The sequence below is a fragment of the Sus scrofa genome, chromosome 1 (assembly GCF_000003025.6).
Source record: "Sus scrofa isolate TJ Tabasco breed Duroc chromosome 1, Sscrofa11.1, whole genome shotgun sequence".
NCBI lineage: Eukaryota > Metazoa > Chordata > Mammalia > Artiodactyla > Suidae > Sus > Sus scrofa.
The window spans coordinates 120,927,537-120,953,352 of NC_010443.5; the positions used below are offsets into that span (position 1 = coordinate 120,927,537).

General features: G+C 38.5%; 1 protein-coding gene and 1 pseudogene across 3 annotated transcripts in view; one reads left to right on the forward strand and one right to left on the reverse strand.

Moving 5' to 3' along the window:
• Positions 1 to 18,509, reverse strand: part of AP4E1 (adaptor related protein complex 4 epsilon 1 subunit) — a 65,586-nt gene extending 47,077 nt beyond the window's left edge. For 2 of the 3 annotated variants that reach the window (XM_013992999.2, XM_013993000.2), the window contains exons 1-6: positions 18,273 to 18,505; positions 16,084 to 16,155; positions 13,786 to 13,909; positions 9,581 to 9,654; positions 6,271 to 6,392; positions 1,207 to 1,366 (exon numbers count right to left, since the gene is read on the reverse strand). In XM_013992999.2, the coding sequence (XP_013848453.1) occupies positions 1,207 to 1,366; positions 6,271 to 6,392; positions 9,581 to 9,654; positions 13,786 to 13,909; positions 16,084 to 16,155; positions 18,273 to 18,422 (702 nt within the window). In that variant the 5' untranslated portion in view covers positions 18,423 to 18,505. Of the gene's footprint in view, positions 1 to 1,206; positions 1,367 to 6,270; positions 6,393 to 9,580; positions 9,655 to 13,785; positions 13,910 to 16,083; positions 16,156 to 18,272 lie in introns of all 3 variants that reach the window. The other variant, XM_001924871.7, reaches the window with a different exon arrangement.
• On the forward strand, positions 1,373 to 2,015 carry LOC106508530 (annotated as a pseudogene).

The window sequence follows — 25,816 nt, forward strand, 5'->3', positions numbered from 1 at the left end:
AACTGAATAATAGTTGACATATGCTATGACATTATTTTCAGGTATAGAACATAGTGATTAGACATATATACATTATAAATTTATCACCAGTATAAGTCTAGTAACTCTCTGTCTAGACTGGGGAAATTTAATTTAATACACATTTCTCAAAATGAAAGTTAGAGTCTTCACTGTAATTTTTATTATATATCAAGGACAATTTTTGGAAGGGAAATAATAGCTCTTTCAAAGTTCAATAAATGTTAGGGGAAAAATAAGATTTAATATCAAATATCTATTTATGCCACACTATTTTGGAACACACAATGCATAAAAGTTAAGAAAACCTCCAGTTCTATCATTTTAAATTGATTTCAATAGAATGTTCCATTTCACTATGAGGTATGATGAAATCTCTCACAAACATATACTTAAGACACAAAGGGTTTCAGGCAATACACTGAGGTTGAATTAATGTAAACCCATATCATTATTTAGAAAAAAATTTTACCATACCATTCAACCCTCCTTCCTCCTCTAACACAGCGGGAATATATGGAGTCAACAATGTAGTCTATGCCTTGCACATGCCCACCAGCTCTACTCATTTCCATAAGCTGTTACATGCCTCCTATACGGTTGTATACAAGGGAGTCACTGCTTGAAAAGCCATAATCAGCAAATTTCAACCACCTTCTAGAGCAACCATTTTTCCATGTTTTTTTTTTTTTGTTGTTTTTTGTTTTTTTGTAACACGGAAAAACTTTAGGCATTAAAAAACAAACTAAATCTAAAATGTGTCTACAACTAACGCTATCAACAATGTGCAAAAATGGAGTTCCCGTCATGGCACAGTGGTTAACGAATCCAACTAGGAACCATGAGCTTACAGGTTCGGTTCCTGCCCTTGCTCAGTGGGTTAACGATCCGGCGTTGCCGTGAGCTGTGGTGTAGGTTGCAGATGTGGCTCGGATCCCACGTTGCTGTGGCTCTGGCGTAGACTGGTGGCTACAGCTCTGATTAGACCCCTAGCCTGGGAATCTCCATATGCCACGGAAGCGGCCCAAGAAATTCCAAGAAAAAAAAAATGTGCAAAAATGACTATTAAAAAGGTCAATAATACAAACTTAAAATGTTACTTAAGCATTTTACTGAAAAATCTGAGTTTCCTAATTCTATATTTTTCTAATGGTAGCTATTCAGTATCTGCTCAAATTTCCAACTTACCTTAATCATCCTTAAGTATATGTGCAAGGAAGCAGCCATGACTCCAACATCTCTGTCACAAAGCGCTTTCCGAAACTTAATATGGATATGCTGTACTTGATTAGGAGCAATGAGGTGGAATTTATATAATGCCAGAACAGCTTTTCTTCGTATAATCTCCCTAAAGATAAAAAATAAAATCTAAATAAACAAACCATCCAGCTCTCCCCTGCCAACACCAAGTCACACAGTGGAGGCCTGAGTGCATTCAAGATTTGGCTCCACCTGTAACCCACTGCCACAGCCAGAGCCAAGGAAGGCATTGCTGAGGTGTAATGGATGCTAACACTGCTCTATAAGAGGGGCTGAAGATTGCTCTCATCCATAATGGCCTAGAACATGGAATTTGCGAAGCTGCCAAAGCCTTAAACAAGTACCAAGGCCATCTTTGTGTGCTTGCATTCAACTGCAATGAGCCTGATGTATGTCAAGCTGGTGGAGGCCCTTTGTGTTGAGCATCAGTTCAACCTGATTAAGGTCGATGACAAGAAACTAGGGGAATGGGTAGGCCTCTGTAAAACTGACAGAGAGGGAAAACTCGTAGAGTGGTTGGTGGCAGTTGTGTGGTGGTTAAGGACTACTGCAGAGTCTCAGGCCAAGAAAGTTATCAAGGAGTACTTTAAATGCAAGAAATGATCAAATAACCTAAGTGGGCTTTTAAAAAAACACAAATAGGAGTTCCCGTCGTGGCACAGTGGATAACGAATCTGACTAGGAACCATGAGGTTGCGGGTTTGATCCCTGGCCTTGCTCAGTGGGTTAACGATCCGGCGTTGCCGTGAGCTGTGGTGTAGGTTGCAAACTCGGCTCGGATCCTGAGTTGCTGTGTCTGTGGTGTAGGCCAGCGGCTACAGCTCCGATTTGACCCCTAGCCTGGGAAACTCCATATGCTATGGGAGCGGCCCTAGAAAATGCAAAGAAAGACCAAAAAAAAAAAAAAAAAACCACACAAACAAATAAACAAATAAACCATCTGAATTGACAGGCATTCAGTCTGAAAAGATTATGAACCAGCTCATTTAAAAATACTACCTATTATCTTAATCTTTAAAAAAGAGAGAATTATATATTTATTATTAATTTTTTATTCTACTCTGCCGAACTATAGAAAGTGGTTATCTCAGAAGTTTCCATTGTAGCTCAGCGGTAACAAGCCCGACTAGTATCTATGGGAATGCCGGTTCGATCCCTGATCTCACTCAGTGGGTTAAGGATCCAACGTTGCCATGAGCTGTGGTATAGGTCACAGACTCGGCGTGGATCCCACACTGCTGTGGCTGTGGCATAGGCCAGCAGCTGTAGCTCCTATTCAACCCCTGGCCTGGGATCTTCTATATGCCTCACATGCAGCCCTGTAATGCAAAAAAAAACCAAAAACAAAAACAAAAAAACAAAGTAGTTATCTCAAGTAAGACCTGAAGACACTTTAACTATCCATATTATATTATTTCTCTAGTTATAAATTTTTTTGGTAACAAGAATATATATTACTTTTGAAACCAGAACAAACCAAGAAAGATAATTTTTTTTTTTTTTTTTTTTTGTCTTTTTGCTATTTCTTGGGCCACTCCCATGGCATATGGAGGTTTCCAGGCTAGGGGTCTAATCGGAGCTGTAGCCACCGGCCTACGCCAGAGCCACAGCAACGCTGGATCCGAGCCTCATCTGCGACCTACACCACAGCTCACGGCAACGCTGGATCCTTAACCCACTGAGCAAGGGCAGGGACCGAACCAGCAACCTCATGGTTCCTAGTCGGATTCGTTAACCACTGCGCCACTACGGGAACTCCAAGATAAATTCTTTAATTCCCTAATTCCATTTTTGAAAGCCATATCTCTAGAAATTGGAAAATGAATCAACAGTTAAATTTAAATGAGTAAGAGGTAATTTCAGCTGGCAGTATTAAACAGTCTATTAATATTAAAAGAAGCTTTTCTTATTTCTTTTTTTATATCAAGGGCAAACATACTCTAAATATTTTAGGATGGCAGGAAAGCATAAGGGAGACAAATTAAGATATTACTCCTCTCCTTGCCCAGCTGAAGTTTCAGAAACCTCATAACAGGAGTTCCCATCATGGCTCAGTGGTAACAAATCAGACTAGTATCCAGGAGGACGCAGGTTCAATCTCTGGCCCTACTCAGTGGGTTAAGGATCCAGCATTGCCATGAGCTGTGGTGTAGGCTGTAGAATAGGCTCAGAGCCCATGTTGCTGTGGCTGTGGTGTAGGCTGGCAGCTACAGCTCCAATTTGACCACTAGCCTGGGAACCTCCATACACAGGTATGGCCCTAAAAAGACAAAAAAATTTAAAAAATCATAACAATGAAGAAAAAAGTATACACAAGCCTTGCACTTCATTTCTTTGTTTTTTAGCCATGCCCGAGGTATGTGGAAGTTCCCAGGCCAGGGATGGAATCTGTGCCACAGCGGCAACTTGAGCCATAGCAGTGACAATGCTGGATCCTTAACCCACTGGGCCACCACGGAACTCCCTCACATTTGTAACAGAAAATGTCGACTACACAAGAAGCAAAAATAAAAAGTTACTATCCCGTAAATATACTGTAGTTTCCAAGGAACTACATGTTTTTCTCTCATGCCTATTTTCACATAACATATCTCTGTAGACATGCTAGCAGTGCTCACAACAGCAGCAGTAATTACTTTTATGGTTCCTTAACATATATGTCTATAATCTAAAATCATAGAATCTCAAAACTGAGATTATTCAATACAATCTTCTGTGCTCTATCCAAGAATACCTTAAGCAACCTACTATCTTCTAGGCAAACCATGTCATGATGGAAAATTCTTTTCATGGAGTTTCCGTCGTGGAGCAGTGGTTAGTGAATCTGACTAGGAACCATGAGGTTGTGGGTTCAATCCCTGACCTTGCTCAATGGGTTAAGGATCCAGTGTTGCCATGAGCTGTGGTTAGGTCACAGACATGGCTTGGATCCTGTGTTGCTGTGGCTCTGGCATAGGCCAGTGGCTACAGCTCCAATTAGACCCCTAGCCTGGGAATCTCGATATGCTGCAGGAGCGGCCCTAGAAAAGGCAAAAAGACAAAAAAAAAAAAAAAAAAAAAAAAAGAAAAAAAGAAAGAAAATTCTTTTCACATAAAAGCAAAGCAGATTAACAAGAGATTTACCACCAGTATTAATACTATAGTGACAATAAACTACATTTCAATGTTTTGCTATTAAGTATTAACCAATATGACTTCTGGAAGATAGTAAGTAAAGGAGGTGAGGAAAAAGAACACAAACTCTGACCAAACTCAGGAATCCCTAGGTCTGGCCTAAAGTGGTTGTTATAAAATCAAAAAACCTAGATATGGGAGTTCCTGTTGTGGCTCAGCAGTTAGGAACCCAACTAGTATCTATGAGGATGCGGGTTTAATCCCTGGCCTCTCTCAGTGGGTTAAGGATCTGGTGTTGCCATGAGCTATGGTGTAAGTCACAGACATGGCTCAGATCTAGCGTTGCTGTGGCTGTGATGTAGGATGGCAGCTGCAGCTCCAATTCGACCCCTAGCCCAGGAACTTCCATATGCCACAGCTATGGCCCTAAAAAGCAAAAAAAAAAAAAAAAAAAAAAAAAATTTGGATATGGGCTGTGGGTCTGGCATGCTGAAATAAAACCAGGGATTCAAAAGTTGAGTCCAAGATCTTCTTTATGACATCTACTGGCCTATGTGGAGCTCTGTCCCATAATTCCATCTTTATCTTTTTACTTCACAGCATGGAGTTAGGTATAGTCATAACTGCAAAAGCAGAGTTTTGAAAAGTTTAAACTCTAGAAGAAAACAGGAAAAGCCAAGATTTGAAATTAGAGTAGATGTGAAGCAATAAGGAAAAAACTGAAAGCATTAAGGGGAAGCAACAAAGAAAAAATTTAATTTTCAGAAAGATTTTATACAAAGGGTAATTAAGTGTAGCTACCACAAAAAGTGATGGTATGAAAAATTTTCATAAACATATGCTCTGCTATGATCAGATCAATTTCTAATTACTAAGAAAGGCTAACATTTTATTTCTAATAATTAATTGTATACACCCTCATTTACTCTAAATATAGATCTGACATAAACAAAACATTATAACAAGTCTGAAAAATACATGAAGTTATTCTATTATTTTTAGTAAAAGCCATCATTTTACCTGGAAGATTAATGGTCCAAGATCTCTTAGAGCATACAAACCATAATACAAAATTTTATAATCTTAGAACACTAAAAATACCAACTTAAGGATACATCTCAAAGAAATATTATATGAATACAAAAAAAACTTTATCAAAAATGTATATATAATTAAAATACTGCAATCACAAAGAAAAATGGCAAGTGACTTTAAACTTTTTCCTAGCTTTTAAAGGTTATGAAGTTAAGGAGCTTGGTCAAAAACAAAATAATTCCAAGTGTGGTGAAAAAGTTATCAAGTTAAGGAGCAAGTTCAAGAATCTTAAAACTGTACAGTGGGAAAATAAAAAATAAAAAAAAAAAAAAAAGAATCTTAAAAGATTAGCAGAATACCACAAGTTAAAGTTTACTTGGATATCTTCTGCTATAAAATAGAATTTGAAAGCTGCAGTTTTAATAAAAAAAATTATCCCCAGTACACTGAAGTTCTGTATCCATAGCATTTGAACCATTTCCAAACGTGTTTCATTATTTCACTTTATCCTCACAACTCTGTGAGAACTAAGGAGCTTCAACCAACCCCATATAGCCAAGGGAAAAACAGGACCACTGCTGTTTAGTGGTAGAAGTGGGAAGAGAGCCAAGGATTCTTGATATTAAGCCTATCTCTAAGTTTAACTTTAGAAAGCTGACAAACATTTTTCTAAACCCACATAAAAATAAAGAACGATGCTATCAGGGATTTCTGCATTACACCTTTCTGCAATACAAAGGATACCCTGGCTGCATTAAGTTAAAGTTATAATAAGTTTTCTGAGTATAAATTTATCTTTTGACATATATAGTGTAGACATCTATCCAAAAGGAATTTACTTACTTAGAATGTTGAAGTTTATCTTCTATTAGTGGAAGAACAGCTGGAATCATTTCTCGAGGGAAAATCTGGCTGACGATAGTAAGTGCCATACATACTTCCACCAGGTTAGTGCTCTGCAAGTCCTAACATAATTATTAAGCAAAGAAAACATCAATTGCAAATTCTGAAACTACAGATAGTTCAATATTGCAATGGTCCTACACACTATATAACAGTTTTCTACCACATTTTTTTTTCCTTTTTACAGCTGTACCTGCAGCATATGAAAGTTCCTGGGCCAGAGGCTGAAGAGGAGCTGCAGCTGCAGGCATACACCAGTCATGGCAACACCAGATCTGAGCCACAGCTTGCGGCAACACCGGATCCTTAACCCACTGAGTGAGATCAGGGATCAAACAAAATCCTCATGGATACTATATCAGTTCTTAACCCAATGAGCCACAACAGGAACTCCTCTACTAACTTGATTAATTGTACACTTAGGCTTATCTCGTATTTTATGACTATCCCTGTTTCATTTGCCTTAATAGTCAATAGATAAAGATAGCCCAAAAGCAACCGATCTAAAGGAAATTGTATTTCTGTTCTGACACTGCCAAAGTAGTTTCCTTTATTATAGCCTTTAAAACTTTTCTAAACTAGTAACAAACAATTTTATGAATTCTTCTTGTTAATCATTAATATAAGTAGAATTTAAAAGGAAGCAATTCTTGAATATATACAATAAAACACATGCATTATACATACTTTCATAAGCACAAAGTTTATAAGCCATACTAACAGAACCTGAAAATATGTTTTTGAAAGTTTGTAAAAGTTTAAGCTACTAATACCTTAAGAGTATATAAGTTAAAATTCAGAAAGTACTACACACACACACACACACACACTCACCTAACAAAAGACAGACACATGATAAACATGAAAAAGCTCAACGATTCAATTATGCTTCATTACCAATTTTGCTTAAAAGGAAAAAATGTGAGTGTGGATTAAATTGTGTTTTTATTATCTGTACATTTTGGTTAGACAATTATACTCTATTCTCCTTTAAAATGACTTAGAATTTAAAATACTTCAATTACTCAGTTTATATCATATCCCTTTAGAATAGATCCTAGAGAAAAAGACATAGCATGGAAAGGGCATCTAACTAAGAGTCTGGAGACTGAATTATAATTCCAACTCTGAACTTTTATTTGTATTTCTTTTTCTAAAGTATAGCTATACTGTAGTAGTACAGCACAGTGATTTAGTATCTTTGCAGATTAAACTCCATTATAAGTTATTACAAGATAACGGGTATCCCTGTGCTACCCTTGTTGCTTATCTATTTTATACACAATAGTTTGTTATCTCTTAATCCCATACTATTTTGTCCCTTCCTTCATGTCTATCCCTCTGGTAACTACAAGTTTGTTTTCTGTTTTGCATAAACATTCATTTGTATTGTTTTTTAGATTCTACATATAAGTAATATCATACAGTATTTGTCTTCCTCTGATCTATTTCACTAAGAATAACATCCTCTAGGTCCTTCCATATTGTTACAAATGGCAGTACTTCATTCTTTTTTATGATGAGAAATATTCCACTGTATATACCACGTCTTCTTCATCCAATTGTCTGTTGATGGGCACCTGGGTTCCTTCCATTTCTTGGCTACTGTAAAGAATGCTGCTACGAACACTGGAATTATATATCTTTTTGAATTACTGTCTCATTTCCAGATATATATATCCACGAGTGGAAATGCTGCATCATACATATTTCTATTTTTAAGGAAACTTCATACTGTTTTCCATGGTAGCTGACCAATTTACATTCCCACCAATAGTATAAGGGTTCCCTTTTCTCCACATTCTCACCAACATTTGTTACTTATAGACTTTTTGATGATGGCCATACTTACAGGTGTAAAGTGATACCTCATTGTGGTTTTGATCTGCATTTCTCTAGTAATTAGCAATGCTGCACATCTCTTCATGTGCCAGTTAGCCATCTACATGTCTTCTCTGGAAAAATGCCTACTCCAGTCTTCTCCCCACTTTTTTTTTGGTCTTTTTAGGGCTGCACTTGGCATGTGGAGGTTCCCAGGCTAGGGGTCAAATTGGAGCTATAGCTGCTGGCCTACGCCACAGCAACATGGGATCCAAGCCTCCTCTAGGACCTACACCACAGCTCACTGGAAACAGCAAATCCTTAACCCACTGAGCAAGGCCAGGGATCTAACCCGTATCCTCATGGATACTAGTGGGGTTCATTGCCACTGAGCCATGACAGAAATGCCTTCTCCCCACTTTTTGATTGGGTTGTTCATCTTTTTGATGTTGAGTTGTATGAACTATCTGTATTTTTGGATATTAGCCTTTGTCAATTGCAAATATTTTCTCCCATTTCGTAGGCTGTCTTTTCCTTTTATCAGTGGTTTCCTTTGCTATGCAAAAGCCTTTAAGTTTAATTAGGTCCCATTAGTATATCTTTAATTTCTTCTGTCTTAGGAGACTAATTCAAGAAAATACTGCTAACCATTTATGTCTAAGCATGTTCCACCTATGTTCTCTTCTATGAGTTTTATGATTTCAAGTCTTACACATAGATACTAGACCATTTTGAGTCTATTTTTGTTCATTTCCTTTTTTTTTTTCTGTCATGCCCATGACAAGTGGAAGGTCCTGGGCCAGGGATCAAACTTATGCCACAGCAGCAACCCGAGCTGCTTCAGTGACAACACCAGATCCTTAACTGTATGCCGCAAGGGAATTCCTAACTTGTTTTGTTTCGTTTTGTTTTTAATTGTCTTTTTAGGGCCGTACCCATGGCATATGGAAGTTCCCAGGCTGGGGATCCAAATCAGAGCTGTAGCTGCTGGCTTACACCGCAGCCACAGCAATGCAGAATCCAAACCATGTCTGCAACCTGCACCACAGCTCACGGTGGCAACATAGGATCCTTAACCCACTGAGTGAGGCCAGGGATCGAACCTTATTCCTCATGGATGGCAGTCAGATTTGTTTTCCACTGAGCCATGATGGGTACTCCATAACTCTTACTTTTTAAAATGAAACAGTAATAACAGCAGCAGTAGCAACTACTACTCTCTACAGTGTTTCATTTAACCCTCACAACTAGGTTAAATTCTATTATTACTCTCATTTTAAGGATAAAGAAACTGATCTAAAAATTTTTTCTAAGCCCATTCTGTAAGCCTACCTTCTAAAAATATCTAATTCAATACGACTGATTAGAAATATCAGATGCCTGAAGAAATAATTTAAGATTTCATATTAAAAAGCATATATTACAGTACCTTTACAACTGTATTCACAAGGAGAAGCAACAGTTCATGATTTTCGTGTAGAAATAAAGAAACAGCCAAATAACCTATAAAATTTAAGAGAAAAAGTCTCATTATTGCCTGCCAAAAATGAACATTTCCTAATAAGTTAAACAAAACAATAATACACTCCAAAATTTAAATGTCAAAGATACCAGTTACAGGTAAACATAAAAACAAATAATAAAATACAAGGTTCAAAAACTTCAGTAAAGAAGATTTCAGGTGTTCTTCATCCTAAAATCTTTTATAATTATGTATATCACAGGAAATAACTGAAATGGAAAAGAGGCTATGTGTACTGACTTAAAGTCCTAAAAATGGCATTGGAAATATATGCCTTTTATCTACTGTGCAAATCTCTACACAATCAAAACACATTCTGTCTTGTAGCCAAATATAATTATTTAAAAACTAATAGCTACTATAGTTAATAAATAGTGAGTTACTAGCTATTTGTATATTGAATGAGCTACCTAATACCAACCCATATGACATAATTCATATATCCAGCCACAAACAATATCTTATTTTCTCAATTTGAAGATGCACTACTGAATGAAGAGAAGTTTTTGAGGAAAGAAACACTATCTACCATTAAATGTACTCACTGACTTAAGCACTTTTACTTTAGTAATATCAAAACATTAAAAAGTACATCTTAAAATTGAGGAAATACATTAATAACTATGGCAAATACCATGCACATGGAATCTAAATGCTCCATGTCATTTTCCCATTCCCTTTCACAGTGATAACATTTGTAAGACAGTTACTATGGGTCAAATACATTATAAACTTTACCTTGTTTAACCCTCACAACACCTCCCTGAAGTAGATATTATTATTATCCCCAATATAATAATGAGGCCCCAAAAGGTTAACTGCCCAAGGTCTACAGCTACTATATGGTGGGAGCCAGGACTACAACCCAGACAGTAGGAGTTCATGTTTTGAACCCCTACACTATTCAGTCTCCCCACAAAAATCTATCTTGAGACTTTATTCCCTGACTCCCATTCCCATTGTTTTTCATTCTTCTCAATTCTTCCAGACCTTTTATTAGGAATTCTAATGTTAACTATCTTTATTACTACCCAGCATCCATACTGTCAGTGTCTACAGGGGAAGATGGGAAAACTATTAGAAATTTCCTATTCTCATAACCTAGGAATAGCAGCATGACCCACTGCACTATCGTCACTGAAGGTCAAGGAGCAGAGCTATCACTCTCACAATTTTATTAGACAGAAAAAAGAACAAACCAGGACTAAGAAAGAGGAAAACCCTAGAGAGCATTAAAACAGAGATTAGGTCTTATCAGATTGCTAAATACAGATTCCAACTGTTCAGCTAAGATATCACCCATATCCATGTAACTAATACCAAGATAGAAAAAGATCAACAAACTACTCCAAAGACTACCTTGAAACCTTATGAAATCTGACTTCTATCTGCTACAAATATCCTGTTTTGACAATCAGGGAAAAGAGGGAAACTGTTGTCACAACCAGGGATAAAGATATTCCATGACTCAAAAAATGAAAAAGGTTTCATGAAAACAAAGAATAACAGCTATGATTATAGTTATAAAGTGCATGTGATATGACTAAGAGTAAGGTATAGGATAAGAACACAGGTTTTGACTTATAGAAACTTGGGTTCATATTATGGCTCCACCATTCAGTAGCTCCACAACCTTTGACAAGTGATTTGACCTTTCTGAGCTCCAGTTTTCTCCACAGTAAAAAGAAATACCATCTCACAAGATTAAGCACCTAACATAATGCCTGACTTAATGGGTACTGAGATTTATTTGCTCAACAATATTCAGGTGAAAAATAAGAAGGCATTATCCATCAGAGAAAGCACCAAAGCTAGCCTTAGAGACCTCAAGAGAATGGATCAGGCAATGGTACCAGAGTAAAGATATAAAAGGTTTAAATGTTATCTTAAAAGCAAAACAAAACAAAAATATTCCAGTCATAAGCACACATAAACAATGTCTGAGGGGTTCCCTTATGGTGCAGTGGGTTAAAGACACAGCGTAATCACTGCAGCAACTTGTGTCTCTGGAGTAGCATGGGTTTAATCCCTGGCACAGGAACTTTCACATGCTATGGGTTCAGCGGAAAAAAAAAGGTCTGATACTCACAGACATGTCTCTCTAAGGGCAACAAAATATTTTCCTAAGGAAATCATAAATCTCAATAAAAACTACTCTGAGGTCTCCTTAGCTGCTGTAACTATGTCATTCACTGCAACATTATTTATGAGAGCAAAAATAAAAACAGCTCATATGTTCACCAAGAGGGACTTGGTTGAAAATACTATGGTATATCCATCCGCCCAATGAAAACCATGCTACTGAGTAAAAATATGAAGACTGTCAAAACAAGGTGTAGACCAATCTCTAGAGCACATCATCTTCTGAGTAAGAGACAGTATATAGGTGTGTACACATGCATTTGCTTGTTTTTTCAAAAAGAAACAATGGAAAGATTAATTCAGAACAAATGAAAATAGTTACCCTTGGGGTAAGGGACAAACCTGGTAGAGGGGGTAGAGATGAAAGTGAGATTTCTCTGATTATACCTTTTTATTAGGTCTTAACTTTTGAACTATGTAACATATGTAATTTTTACATATTTTAAAAACATAAAATGGAAAATTTACACTGAGAATATAGCAATATATGCACAAAGAATATAGCAATATATGTACAAAGTAGTGACTATCTACTAAACAGTCGATAGTCCCTGCTATTAGGAATCTTAGAATTAGTTTGGAAAAGACATGAAAAGATAAACACCATAAGACAACAAATGGTAGGAACCCCCTGAGTGAGCACAGAAGAGTTAAAGTTTGCTTTGGAATACAGAAAGAGAGACAGGATGCCAGAGGACACTCTACTTGGAGGGAATAATACAATGAAGATAGACAAGTATTTTGGGGGGAGTGAGGTTTAACAGGTGGAATATTGTGTGCATACAGTCTCGGAATCTTTACCAAGACATCTCCCACCCCCTCCCCATCAACTGACAGCAGAGGTCAAAATAACTTGAGACTGGTCCCTGACAACATGATGCTATCAATCTCTCTGAATAAAGAACATGTTCTACTTCTATATTATTCTAAGGTGTGTCTTTCTTAAATATCTGATAGAAAGCTGAACCCATATAAATACAAGATTTAAGTCCTTGAAAGGATTTTTCCTAATAGCCTTGAAAGTTAATTATAGAGACAAAATTTTTTTTAAAAAAGATACCTTAAACCCTCATAGTTGACATCTGTGAAAACTAAGAGCAGGATATCCAAAATTGTCAACTTCAGTTTATTCTATAAAAACCCATTTCTGATCATTAATCTAAGCAGTTGGACTTTTTAAAATCAGCTTTGCAGAGGTATAATTTACATACAAGAAAATTCACCTTTTTAAGTGCATAGTGCAATGAGTTTTGACAAATACATAAAGTAATCTAAACACCATTACAAGAACAGGCAACTTTTTTTTTTAAGCTGCCCTGAAGTATATGGAGTTTCCAGGCCAGGGATCACATCCAAGCCACAGCTGCCAGATCCTTAACCCACTGTGCCAGGCCGGGGATCAAACCTGTGTCCCAGTGCTCCCAAGACATTGCCCATCCAGATGTGCCACAGTGGGAACTCCAATTATAGGCAACTCTAAATCATCTCTATAACTCCAAAATGCTATGAATCAGGAAGACTGATTTCATTTTTAGGCTATGAGGGTTGTTTCTTTATTTCTTTTTTTTTTTTTTTTGTCTTTTTGCCTTTTCTAGGGCCGCTCCCACGGCATATGGAGGTTCCCAGGCTAGGGGTCTAATTGGAGCTATAGCCACTGGACTATGCCAGAGCCACAGCAACTCAGGATCCAAGCTGCGTCTGCGACCTACACCACAGCTCACGGCAACGCTGGATCCTTAACCCACTGAGCAGGGCCAGGGATAGAACCCACAACCTCATGATTCCTAGTCAGATTCGTTAACCACTGCACCATGATGAGAACTCCAAGGCTATGAGTTTTTAAGTGTAAGCTTTGGAAATCAAAAGGCATTGTTTTGAAAACGTACTATGTATCTGCCATCATTAATTTTATATAACAACCAGAACTTTAAGGACAACATTAAGTGCAACAGTCTTAAACACATACATACCTACTCTTTTTTCTAAAAGATTTCCTTGCTGTGCCAACTTGATTGCATGTATATAGCCAAAGGAAGCATCATATCCAAGCATTTCACAATATATAAGTCTCACCATACATTCCTTCATCATTTTCTGAAAAACAAAATATACAGTAATTGCATCAATAATTAAATGCTTCGATTTTTATATTATGTTGTAATGATTTAACAGAGGAATTCTTTAATCCTGCCACAGAAAAGATAACATATACCACAAATTAATCACCCAAAGTCAGACTTTATAAATAAAAGTTGCTCTCAAATTTAACTATCAACAGTATTCATTTTAACAAAATCATTGCATTATTTTTGTTAGTGGCAACAACATAAAATAAATCAACTGAAGCTATTACTAATTTTAGGTGCCCCTCCTATAAAATTTGGTTATAATGTGAGACACATGATCCTCAGACAAAATTTCACTTGTGGTTTTCTAACGTGGCTTCTAGAATGCAGGACATCACTTGAATGCATTTTGTCAAATGAAAACATCCATAAAACACCCACAAGTTGGTAATAATTTCTATAGCAAAAATACTTTTCTCATTTACAGAGCAAATTGGGAGTTCCATTTGTGGTGCAGTGGAAACAAATTTGACTAGTATCCATGAAGATGAAGGTTTGACCCCTGGGCTCACTCAGTGGGTCAGGAATCTGGCATTGCTATGATGTAGGTCACAGATGCAGCTCCAATCCCGCATGGCTACATGGCTGTGGCGTCGGCCAGCAGCTGTAACTCTGATTTGACCCCTATCTTGGGAATTTCCATATATTGTGGCTACAGCCCTAAAAAGAAAAAAAATTAAAAGGCCAAATTGCACCTGGAGTTTCTTCAGAATTATTATGCTGTATGAGACATGCGATTGCTTTATAATAGGCATTACTTTTTCAACAACTCTCACAATTACTATGATTTTATTAATGGTATAGTCATTCCAGTATTTAACTTAACTGGGTCTTTCAATACTTACAACACAAGCTAATAACTTGTTTTAGGATATTCTATAAATTCATGTTATTAGTATGAGAGTAGCTGCATTCTCAGTATTTATAGCAAATTTTAATCAAAACAAAAAAATGTGTTTCAAAATAAGCAAAGCTCAGACTATTTTTTAATTGGGGTTAATATGACACAGAGTTACTAAATCACAAAACACTTAAGAAACAGTAAAATTTTTAAGAATAATATTTAATATCTCATATATATTATAGACAGACATCGTGTGTGTCTGTGTGTCTGTGTGTATGTGTGTGTGCGTAAATATAAAGTTTAAAACTGGAGTTCCCATCCTGACTCAGCAGTAATGAACCCGACTAGTATCCATGAGGACGTGGGTTCGATCCCCGGCCTCGCTCAGTGGTTTAAGGATCCTACGTTGCCATGAGCTATGGTGTAGGTCACAGACATGGCTTGGATCTGGCATTGCTGTAGCCGTGGTATAGGCCAGCAGCTGTAGCTCTGATTGGACCCCTAGCCTGGGAACTTCCTTATGCCACAGGTGACAAAAAAAAAAAAGTTTAAAACCCATAGGAAAATCTTAAGGGAATAAGATTTAATTCAGGTGACTTGCATTTGTAGCAATAAAATTTAATTCATTACCACACTAATTAAATCACTAAAGAGAGTTCCTTTGTGGCACAGCAGGTTAAGGATTCGGTACCGTTACTGCTATGGCTGAGGCTGCTTCAGAGGCACAGGTTCAATATCTGGCCTGGGAACTCCCACATGCCACAGGCAAGGCCAAAAAAAAAAAAAAAAAAAAAAAAACCCTACTAAATACTGGAGTTCCCCACTGTGGCACAATGGATTTAGAATCCAACTGTAGTAGCTCAGGTCGCTGCAGAGACATAGGTCAGATCCCCAGCTAGGCACAGTAGGTTAAAGGATTCGGCATTGCCACAGCTCTGGCACAGGTCAAAGCTGCAGCTCAAATTCAATCCCTGGCCCAGGAACTTCCATATGTCATGGGTGTGGCCATAAAAAAACAAAACAAAAAAAAACAGTAAAATTAGCACTGGAGTCCCAGGAGTATTGCTACATTTATGTAACTATCATCATGTTGGCACTGAATTGACATCAGTAAAGCAAGTCTTGCTCTGGTACAGCCAGTCAGTAACAAAAGGCTAATGTATGACTTGTTACCATCATAACTGATTTTGACTGTGATAAGTTAGATTTCAGCAACTGATCAAATAATGCCACTACTGAGTCCATAGTTGACCAAATTTCAAATTCAAAATGTGCTGGCACTGACTATGCAAACTCACCAGAGTTGTAGTAGGAGCAGAAACCATTGCTTTCAGGTTATTCAGTTCCTGCTGGATTAACTTCTCTTCCTCCTGAAAAAGGTAAAATATTTAAATGCATGAATAACTGTCTTTTTAAACTGTAACAGCATTTTTCATGGGAAAATAAAACATGATATTTTCCCATAAAAAAGAAAAATTATTTTTAAGGAGAGTTATAAAAATTATGTGCTTAAGATTTGCCTAAAGGCATTTCTCCAACCTTCAGAATCATTCCTGAAAAGAAAAAATATTTCCAGGCTAACCCACCATTCTTCTTTTCTTCACTCAGTTACTTTTCCCCTAAGGATGATTTAACAACAACAAAAAAAGGTTTCCAAAAAAAATTAACAACGGAGAGAAAGTAGAAAAGAAATTCTTCATGTAGTGGCCCAGGAAAAAGGTTCTCACACCTCCTTCTTCAGGGAAAAGAGAAAAAGGGTAAGATGACAGAAACAGAAACTGATCTTTTTCCATTAACCTGTATTTTTCTTCCCTTTTTCTTCTTATTCTTCACATACTTTCCCTCACTTCCCATCTCTCACACACACAGTAAATATATCTATATGGTCACCTCTCCTGTCTGCATTAACTATTGGCCACAAGTGTGGCCAATATAAATCTATCTTTAACTTACACGTCGGATTGGCAGATGCCCATTAGGTGACTAACCAAGATTACCAGTGAAGTACTGCCACACTTAGATACTTTATGTACAGTTTTAAGCTGCAATTTAAAACCAAAAATAGTAGTTCCCATAGTGGCGCAGCAGAAACAAATCTGACTAGTATCCATGAGGATGTGGGTTAGATCCCTGGCCTTGCTCAGTGGATGGGGAATCCAGCGTTGCCATGAGCTGTGGTGTAGGTCACAGACAGAGGCATAGCAGTTTGCTATGGCTGTGGCCGTGGCCAGCAGCCACAGCTCTGATTCAACCCCTAGCCTGGGCATTTCCATATGCTGCAGGTGCAGCCCTAAAAATCAAAATAAAGAAAGAAAGAAAAACAAAAATAACTTATCTCATTCGCTATCTCATAAAAATTAGCAAAGAACAAAATGTCAAGACAATATTGAGAGTTCCCTAGTGGCCTAGTGGTTAAGGATATAGTGTTGTCACTGCCGTGGCACAGGTTCGATCCTTGGCCTGGGAACTTCCACATGCTATGGGTGCAGCCAAAAAAAAAAAAGACCCCAAAGACAATTTTAAGTTCACAAATAATGTTTTTTGACAGTGAAGCAGACCCTCTCTAGTACAGTATCATCTAACTTCAGTTTAAAAAGGATATTTTAAAGCCTTAGAGCACTTTGAAGGAAAACCTTCTTTCCCTCTTTGTCTTTTCTTCTCTCCTGACACTTATATTTCATTGTATATTGCTTATACTTGTCTATGTGGAGATGAATGACCAATTCTTTGGGAAAAGGAAACATTTTTTACACTATTTTCTCAGGTTCTAACACATAGCCTCTTCCATAAATATCTTTTGAAGAAACTGGCATATCACATGATCTTTTAAGATACAAAATCCTTGAAGCTCTGAATCAGTATCTTACACAACCGGTGCAACTATCAAAAGTCTGTGGGAACTTAGTTACTTCCATTACAACCGCTCCTTTTCCATCTAAGCAGAGACTTACTCAGCAAATACTACACTTGAGGAGAATTATGCTTTTTATTTGCCCGACTTGTTGGTCTAACCTAAGAACTACAAGTTCCCCGAATATATTAAACAGCAGGTTCTCACAGAAGGGTCTGTTTTAGCGTATGACACGTAGCAGTTTGAAAGACCTGTAAGAGAAAAAGAACCTGAGTAGGAAAGAAACTTTATAGAAGAAAAATGCTGACACTTCCATGGCACCTGGTATTTTTCACACGCTTGATGTCTCATCTAATCCTCGAAACAATCTATGAAATAGGTATTTCTACTTTTCCACTTCAACGCTCAAGAAACATTTAGAGACTCAAAGATTACAGATTTGCTCCAGATAAAAAGTGTCAGGGCCAACCCTGGAAACCCAGCCTCCCAGCTGTCAGTCCGGGCAGGAAAATGACAGACAGACGCTCCTTGAGCCCCGTCTGAGGCCGTTCCTGGAGATTCGCCACCAGACTCGGGCCTTCCAGCGCGGGGGCCTCCTCCGGTCGCTCCTGACCTCCCGGCCCCGAGGGCACCTACGTGCTTAGAGGTGAGCGCGGTGATGCCGCGAACCAGGTTGCCCAGCCGGGAGGAGAATGACGCCTTGGCGGCCGCGGTCCCACCAACCGACTGGTTCTGCAAGAAGAGTCCCGGCAGCGCCGTCAGCGTCTTCTCCACAATGTCGCTCATCGCCGCCGCCCGCTCTCCAGTTGCCGCCCGGCCTCATGCCCAGCCCCGGCCCTGCCGCCCGCCCGGCCTCCGTAGGCACTTCCTGTTTGTTTGAAGAAAAAAGCTTTATTCGCGTCCCGAACGGACAAGCACAGTGTCGTTCTCGAGAGACGCCGCCGGGGGGCGCTGGAGTCCACGACGGAGAGGCCGCCCGTCGCGCCTGCGCAGATGTTGTCCTTCTGTGGAGAAATACGGGACTCTCCGGGTTTCGTTGGCAACCTCAGCGTCCCGTGTCTCATGGGGCCTCCTGAGGTAGCAGCTTCGGGCGGTCCCTCTTCTACTTAGTCTGCCAAAGTCTCGCTTTTCTTTTAGCAGTTTCCGCGCTGCCCGAGAGCTCACCGGGAGATGGACCTTCCTGGCCCTCTTTCGGTCCCTCACTGAGAGACCACCAGGCAGTCCGCCCACCTCCCTCTACCACACTTCCAGGGGCTGAGTGGACACGGGGACCCGGCGTCACGCGCAGCCCCTGGCCCTGGCGGTGCTGGGGACCCTGGTGGTGTTGAATGACAGCTCGACTGTCTTGGGGATTCATCCTGTCGGGTTCAGCGCTCGCCGTGCAGGGGCACTCTTGACCACTGTCCCGTCCCATCCGTGCATCTTCTCGTGGGATTTGGGGAGGCAGCGGAAAAAGGGAAGTGGTCGGGTGTCCACCCTTCGCCCCCGGACTGCTCCTGCTCGGTAGGTCGCAGCTTGAAGGAAACTCTCCCGACCTCACAGACAAGGATGGGTCTCCTGGTCGTATCCCCTCGCAATGCTCAGTTCTTTCCCATTTTAGAACTGAAACAGTTGCCACTACATAAAGATTTAGCTCACTAAACAGAGGATATCTTACTGCTGTTATTCCGGCTTCTATTTGAACGGAATCTAAGACAGTGGTTTTGAGAATGTGGTTTGATGATTTCTGAGAGTCTGTGGGTCCCTAACAGAGGATCCAAAAAGCCAAAACTATATTCATAATACTACCTAAACGTTACTTACAGTTTTCATTGTCATCCTTCTAAAGTGTACAGAGTTTTCAAGAGGATAGATGACTTACAACGGCTCTGTTGGCTGATGAAGTGTGAGCTTGAGCCCCACTCCTGCGTGTTATAGACCCTACTAAGGTTTATGGTATAGCAAGTGCGTTTTCAGAGATTAACTCAGTCTGTCCTCACTGCCTCTAGTGTGTTCTTACAGGCTATCTTCATGATTAAATAAAATCCATATTTTGAGGCAAGACAAATTTAAACATAAAAATTTTCTCTGGGAATTCTTGTTGTGGGTCAGATTTTATACAACTAGTATACATGAGGATATGAGTTTGATCCCTGGCCTCACTCAGTGGTGATTTGAAACAATTGGTCAAATATATAGTCTTATAAGATAATGATTGTAATAGTGTAACTCTAGGTATGGGAAGAAGCAACAAAAGGGTACCATTTCCTGTGTCATAACAGACTAGTATGACAGGCAATCCAGAGGCTTTTGGCTGCTGTTAACCAGGGCCAGTCCTATCCACAAAATAATTGTCTGACCTGGGAATGGATATTCCCAGCACCATGAGACAAATTGGTCACAAAATGACTCCCAAACCTTGGTTAAAATTAGGAACAAAGAGAAGGGATTGTGAAATAAAGAAATGTTGCCCACCACTCACTTCTACAAAAATTAAATCATTAGCCGCTATAATTGCTGACCTGTATTATACCCTGAAAGGAACTCAGGGCAAAGATCAGGATGAGGCATTTTTGCTCTGGAAAACTGACAGAACTGGCCTTCAGATAGTTATATATTTTCAGGAGAAAATTTTATGAACTCAGTTTATTTCATCTTCTTCACTTAGAAAAACACTAAAACCATTTACTAATATATCTGTTCCTTGCAAATGGCAGTAACCTTTTACCCAGATGAGTGCTTGGTTGCACATACCCCTTCACCAAAGTCTCATGTGTACTGGCCTCCCTCTTTACCTCTTTGGAACAGTTTCCAGAGCTCTATGACAGACTGTCTTCTAGGTTTTAATCCTCAGGTTGGCTGGAAAAAAATTCTCCATTTCTCTCTAAGCAAGAATTTTGTTGACATTCATTTATGCTAAATCAGTCCTCATTAATCATCCAATAAATGGTATTTTTGAAATCCTTGACTTTTGTCTATGCAGAAACACAAGAAGAAAGTTCATTTTGTTTACTTGTTTTGCAAGAATACTTTCTAATTTTTTTTTCTTTTTTGTCCATCCCATGGCATATGGAGTTCCTGGGCCAGGGATCAGATCCAAGCCAATAGTTGCAGCCTCTGCTGCAGCTGTGGCAACACCAAATCCTTTAACCCACTGTGCCCATCTGGGGATCAATCATATGTCCTGGTACTGCAGAGATGCCACCGATCCCGTTGCACCTCTGCAGGGACTCCTAATTTATTGAAAACTTTCTAAATAGTTAAATTTCACCTGAAACTGTTATTCTTTTAGAGTTAATATTTTATCCTAAAATAAAATTTTGCTTACAATGTTTTTTTAATTTTAGATTCTTTCGTTGGCTCACAAAAGGGAGATTAGAAGACATGCTCTCTCAATCTCCCACATCTAGAGATGCTGAAAAAGATAACATTAACATCAAAACAAAGGATTCTGACTCAGGTAAAGGGAATAATCTAGATGAGGCTGTAAATAAGAAAGGAAAGTATGACAAAAGCGTCTTTCTTTTCCTTGACTTTAAAAATGATGATTTACCTTGTTTTGTCTTACTCAACAGAACATTTTCAAATACTATTATGGTACAACTTTTCAAACTAGAAATGAAAAACCTCCTGAAGTACCTTACAGATTCAGTTACTATATTGCACTGACTGGAGAAGGGCATCTGATAACTGAGAGACTAGGAAAGGCTGTATATTACTGAGTGAGTGACTGCTAGATGAAAACTTAAATCATGGCAGTGCTGTTTTCCAAAAATGCAGTAACTCACCAAATTAGAAATTTGATTGCAAACGTAAAGACTGAGTTAACATTCTATCTGCAGAATTGCACTGCCTTTAAGATGGATAAAAATTATATATATATATGGAGTTCCCATCATGGTGCAGCAGAAACAAATCTGACTAGGAACCATGAGGTTGCGAGTTTGATCCCTGGCCTCACTCAGTGGGTTAAGGATCCGGTGTTGCCCTGAGCTGTGGTGTAGGTCAGTGGTGTGGGCCAGTGACTACAGCTTTGACTCGACCCCTAGCCTGGGAACTTCCATATGCCATGGGTGCAGCCCTAAAAAGACCAAAAAAAATTATATATGTAAGTATACATGTAGCTAGACTTGTTGCTTTGCTTGTGTCTATCAGGTGTCAGCACCAATGAATACTTGAAGATCATTTATATAAATTCTTGTCAATAAATTGAAGTGGTGTGAAATAAAGCATTATACAATTTTTTAAAAATCTCATAGACTGTGTTGATATTTTCACTAATGTATAAAAGCAATATTGAGCAAAACAGTTGACACCTTGGCACAAATCAAGGCAGGGGCTCCCAACTGTACTCTTTACCACCAAATCCTCACATTAAAAAGCAAACAAACAATTTAAAAAAACATAAGTTTCACAAAAGAATATATTTAATCAAGCAGTAAGAATTTTTAATTTTATTAAATCTAAACCCTTGAGAATATTTCTTTTAAATATTGTGTGTGACAAAATGGGAAGTACAGATAAAGCAGTTCTGATGCACAACCAAAGTTTCTTAAGGAAAAGCACAGGTGCTGTTTGACTTGAGAGCTGAGCCAGATTTTTCTTCATGTAATACAATTTTAATTGAAATAACAATTAACAGTGTTGTTTGTGAAAATGAACAGTGAGCCTGTCACTTTGAAGGAAAAAAATGAGAATATTCATTACTGCTGATAAATGTCAGGCTGTCAAGTGAAAATTAGAATTTTGGAAAATATGTATCTGCCACCAGGAGTTTGATAATTTCCCAATACATAAGAACTGTTCTTACTAGATCAGTGGTGATATTAATGAATGTCCTTTTTTGATATTGCATAACTAAATTTGTCAACTTTTGGAAGATTTTTATAATTCAATGAAGCAATATTTCCCAAATGATCAATGCATGATGTTATAAAATTATGCATAAACTGAAGATCTCTAAAATGCATATAACATTACAAAAAGTTCACCAATACCTATGTAACCCAATGATTTTAATGTAACCCAATACAAAAAGTTCACTGATATATTTTCAAATCCCACATTCCAACAAAGCTTTAAGGAACTATTGCTTGTTGGGTTTGGGTATTCAAATCCCACATTCCAACAAAGCTTTAAGGAACTATTGCTTGTTGGGTTTGGGTATTAAAAATTTTTCTCAGTTTTACTTTGGGTATTCTAAAAAGAATATCCACAATTATTTGAAAAGACTATTAGGAGTTTCCATCGTGGCTCAGTGGCAACAAACCCAACTAGTATCTATGAGGATGCAGGTTCAGTGTCTGGCCTTTTTCAGTGGATTAAGGATCTGGCATTGCCATGAGCTGTGGTGTAGGAAGCAAATGCAGCTCAGATCCCATGTGGCTGTGGCGTAGGCTGACAGCTGTAGCTCCGATTTGACCCCTAGCCTGGGAACTTCCATATGCCATGGGTGCGACCCTAAAAAGCAAAAAAAGAAAAAGGAAAAGGATATTAAAATATTCTCTTTTTTCCTAAACTACATATCTGTATGAGACCAGGATTTGTTCATAAACTTCAGACAACCTACCAACATGTGGTAGGATGATAATGTCTTCTGTTGTTTTGAGCCACCAAGGTAATTTGTTACAGCAGCCCCAGGAAATAACTACAAACCCCAAAGCAATAGCTTAAATCCAGAAGCAGACATGAGAATTCAGCTCTCTTATATTAAGCCTGATGGAAAGAGATTTGCAAATTTGTAAAATAATGCCACTCCTCCCACTATTTTTTTTCGTTTTGATATATAGCTGTTTTTTATTATTTTATTTAATGTTGTTAACATGAGATGGGTTTACTGTTGCTGTTTTAATATCAATTAATAGGTAAAATTTTTCTCAGTTTTACTTTCTAACTCATTAAAGATGTACAGATGGCCAACAAGCACATGAAAAAAATGCTCAACATCACTCATTATTAGAGAAATGCAAATCAAAACTATAATGAGGTACCACCTCACACCAGCCATTAATAAGTCCACAAATAACAAACACTGGAGGGGGTGTGGAGAAAAGGGAACCCTCCTTCACTGTTGTTGGGAAGGTAAGCTGGTACAACCACTATGGAGAACAGTATGGAGGTACCTTAGAAAACTATACATAGAACTACCATATGACCCAGCAAACCCACTCTTGGGCATATATCCAGACAAAACTTTCCTTAAAAAAGACACATGCACCTGTATGTTCATTGCAGCACTATTCACAATAGCCAAGACAGGGAAACAAGCCAAATATCCATGACAGATGATTGGATTAGGAAGATGTGGTATATATACACAATGGAATACTACTTGGCCATAAAAAAGAACAAAATAATGCCATTTGCACAACATGGATGGAACTAGAGATTCTCATACTGAGTGAAGTATGTCAGAAAGAGAAAGGCAGATACCATATGATATCACTTATATGTGGAATCTAATATATGGCACAAATGAACCTTTCCACAGAAAAGAAACTCATGGACTTGGAGAATAGACTTGTGGTTGCCAAAATTATCTCCAGTTGACCAGGTTATGAAGGAATAGTTGCTGTAACAGCAACCAGAGCTTCCTACCCTTTGACCTGGGCACAAAGATCATTGAATATCCATCGTTTCTTACTATTTCTCCTCTAGCTTCTACCTCCCAAAACTAAAAATTTAAAGTAGAGCTAAGAAACAAATGTCAAAAGCCCAGAAGTGAAATGCCTGGTAGGAAAATCTATAGAACTACATAGCAGGACCTACTAAGATTTAGAATTATAAGCTGTGGGAGCTAAAAGACTATTTGGAGTTCATCTACACATCCAAACACTTAATTTTGAAGAAGAGTATACTGATACTTAGACTGTTGAAGTCATTTGGCCGAGGTCACACCACCTTGAGGGTAGAACTGAAATTACAGCCCTAAATTGAGACTCCAAGCCTGGACCATTTCCCCTTTTCTTGCATGGTATTGACAGTGAAGAAGAGATTGCCTGTGGCTTCCTGTTCTGAGACTCTGGCTTCAAGTCCTGCCTTGAAATGAAGGGGATATGGATGTTCTCTTTTAAGCTTATAATTTTAGACTGCACATTTTTTCTGTAAATATGGTCTCTTCTATTCCTTTTCCCATCTCCACCTCTGCCTCAAGTAATTTCATTCAGAATGACATACTATCACAAGATTTGAACCGATTAAATTAAACCCTCCAGAATTGGATTTCCTCCATCTCTTCTTCCAGTCAGGGAGGAAGGTGGCTCTCATTGAGCTGCAAATAGAGCAGAGAAGTGATTTAGTACATTTTAAGAAGGTGCAGCAGTCCTAGGAGCAGGGGGAAAACTAGTTTATTCCCCACAAGAATATCATCAGCCTCACCACAAACTGTCCAGGCAGGACAGTCTCACTCGAAAATATATACAGATTTGTGGAAGGGTGATAAATATTTTTTTCCAGGGCATTTCTTCAGCTTCCTTTTTTAAAATTTTATTTTGAATAGATTTTAAATTCACTTTATTCAAAATTTAAAATGTACAAAAATTTATACTAAGAAAAGTCTTCCTCGGAGTTTTCACTGTGGCTCAGGGGAAACAAACCTGACTAGTATCCATGAGGACGCAGGTTCAATCCCTGGCCCCAGTCAGTGGGTTAAGGAGCCAGCATTGCCACAAGCTGTGGTGTGGGTCTCAGATTTGGCTTAGATCTGGCATTGCTGTGGCTGTGTTTTAGGCCCACAGCTGCAGCTCTGATTCAACCCCCAGCCCTGGAACTTCCATATGCGAAACCTGTGGCCTAAAAAAGAAAGTCTTCCTCCTTTACCATTCCCCAGCCATCCACTTCTTCCTAGAAGCAACTGCTGTGATATATTTCTTCAGAAATATTTTACACATAAACACATTTAGCTTTCACTTTAAAGGCCTTATATTCCACCCACATGTCCACAGAGAATTCAGCCCACTTTTTTTTTTGGGGGGGGGGAACATATCTCTAAAGAATCATTTCTTCACCTAACATTTTTCTAAAAGTTTCTGCCCTCAGTTGATGGGACTGTGGAAGACAGACAACAGGTGTTCATGCGTTCTTACTCTAAGGTTGCCATGCTGTCCTGGGAATGTATGTAGGAATGACCTGAAAAAGAGTTCCAGGACAAACACATATCCTTAGGCCCAGTTCTCAGCCTCTGTTCTTGGCCAGTCTCTCAT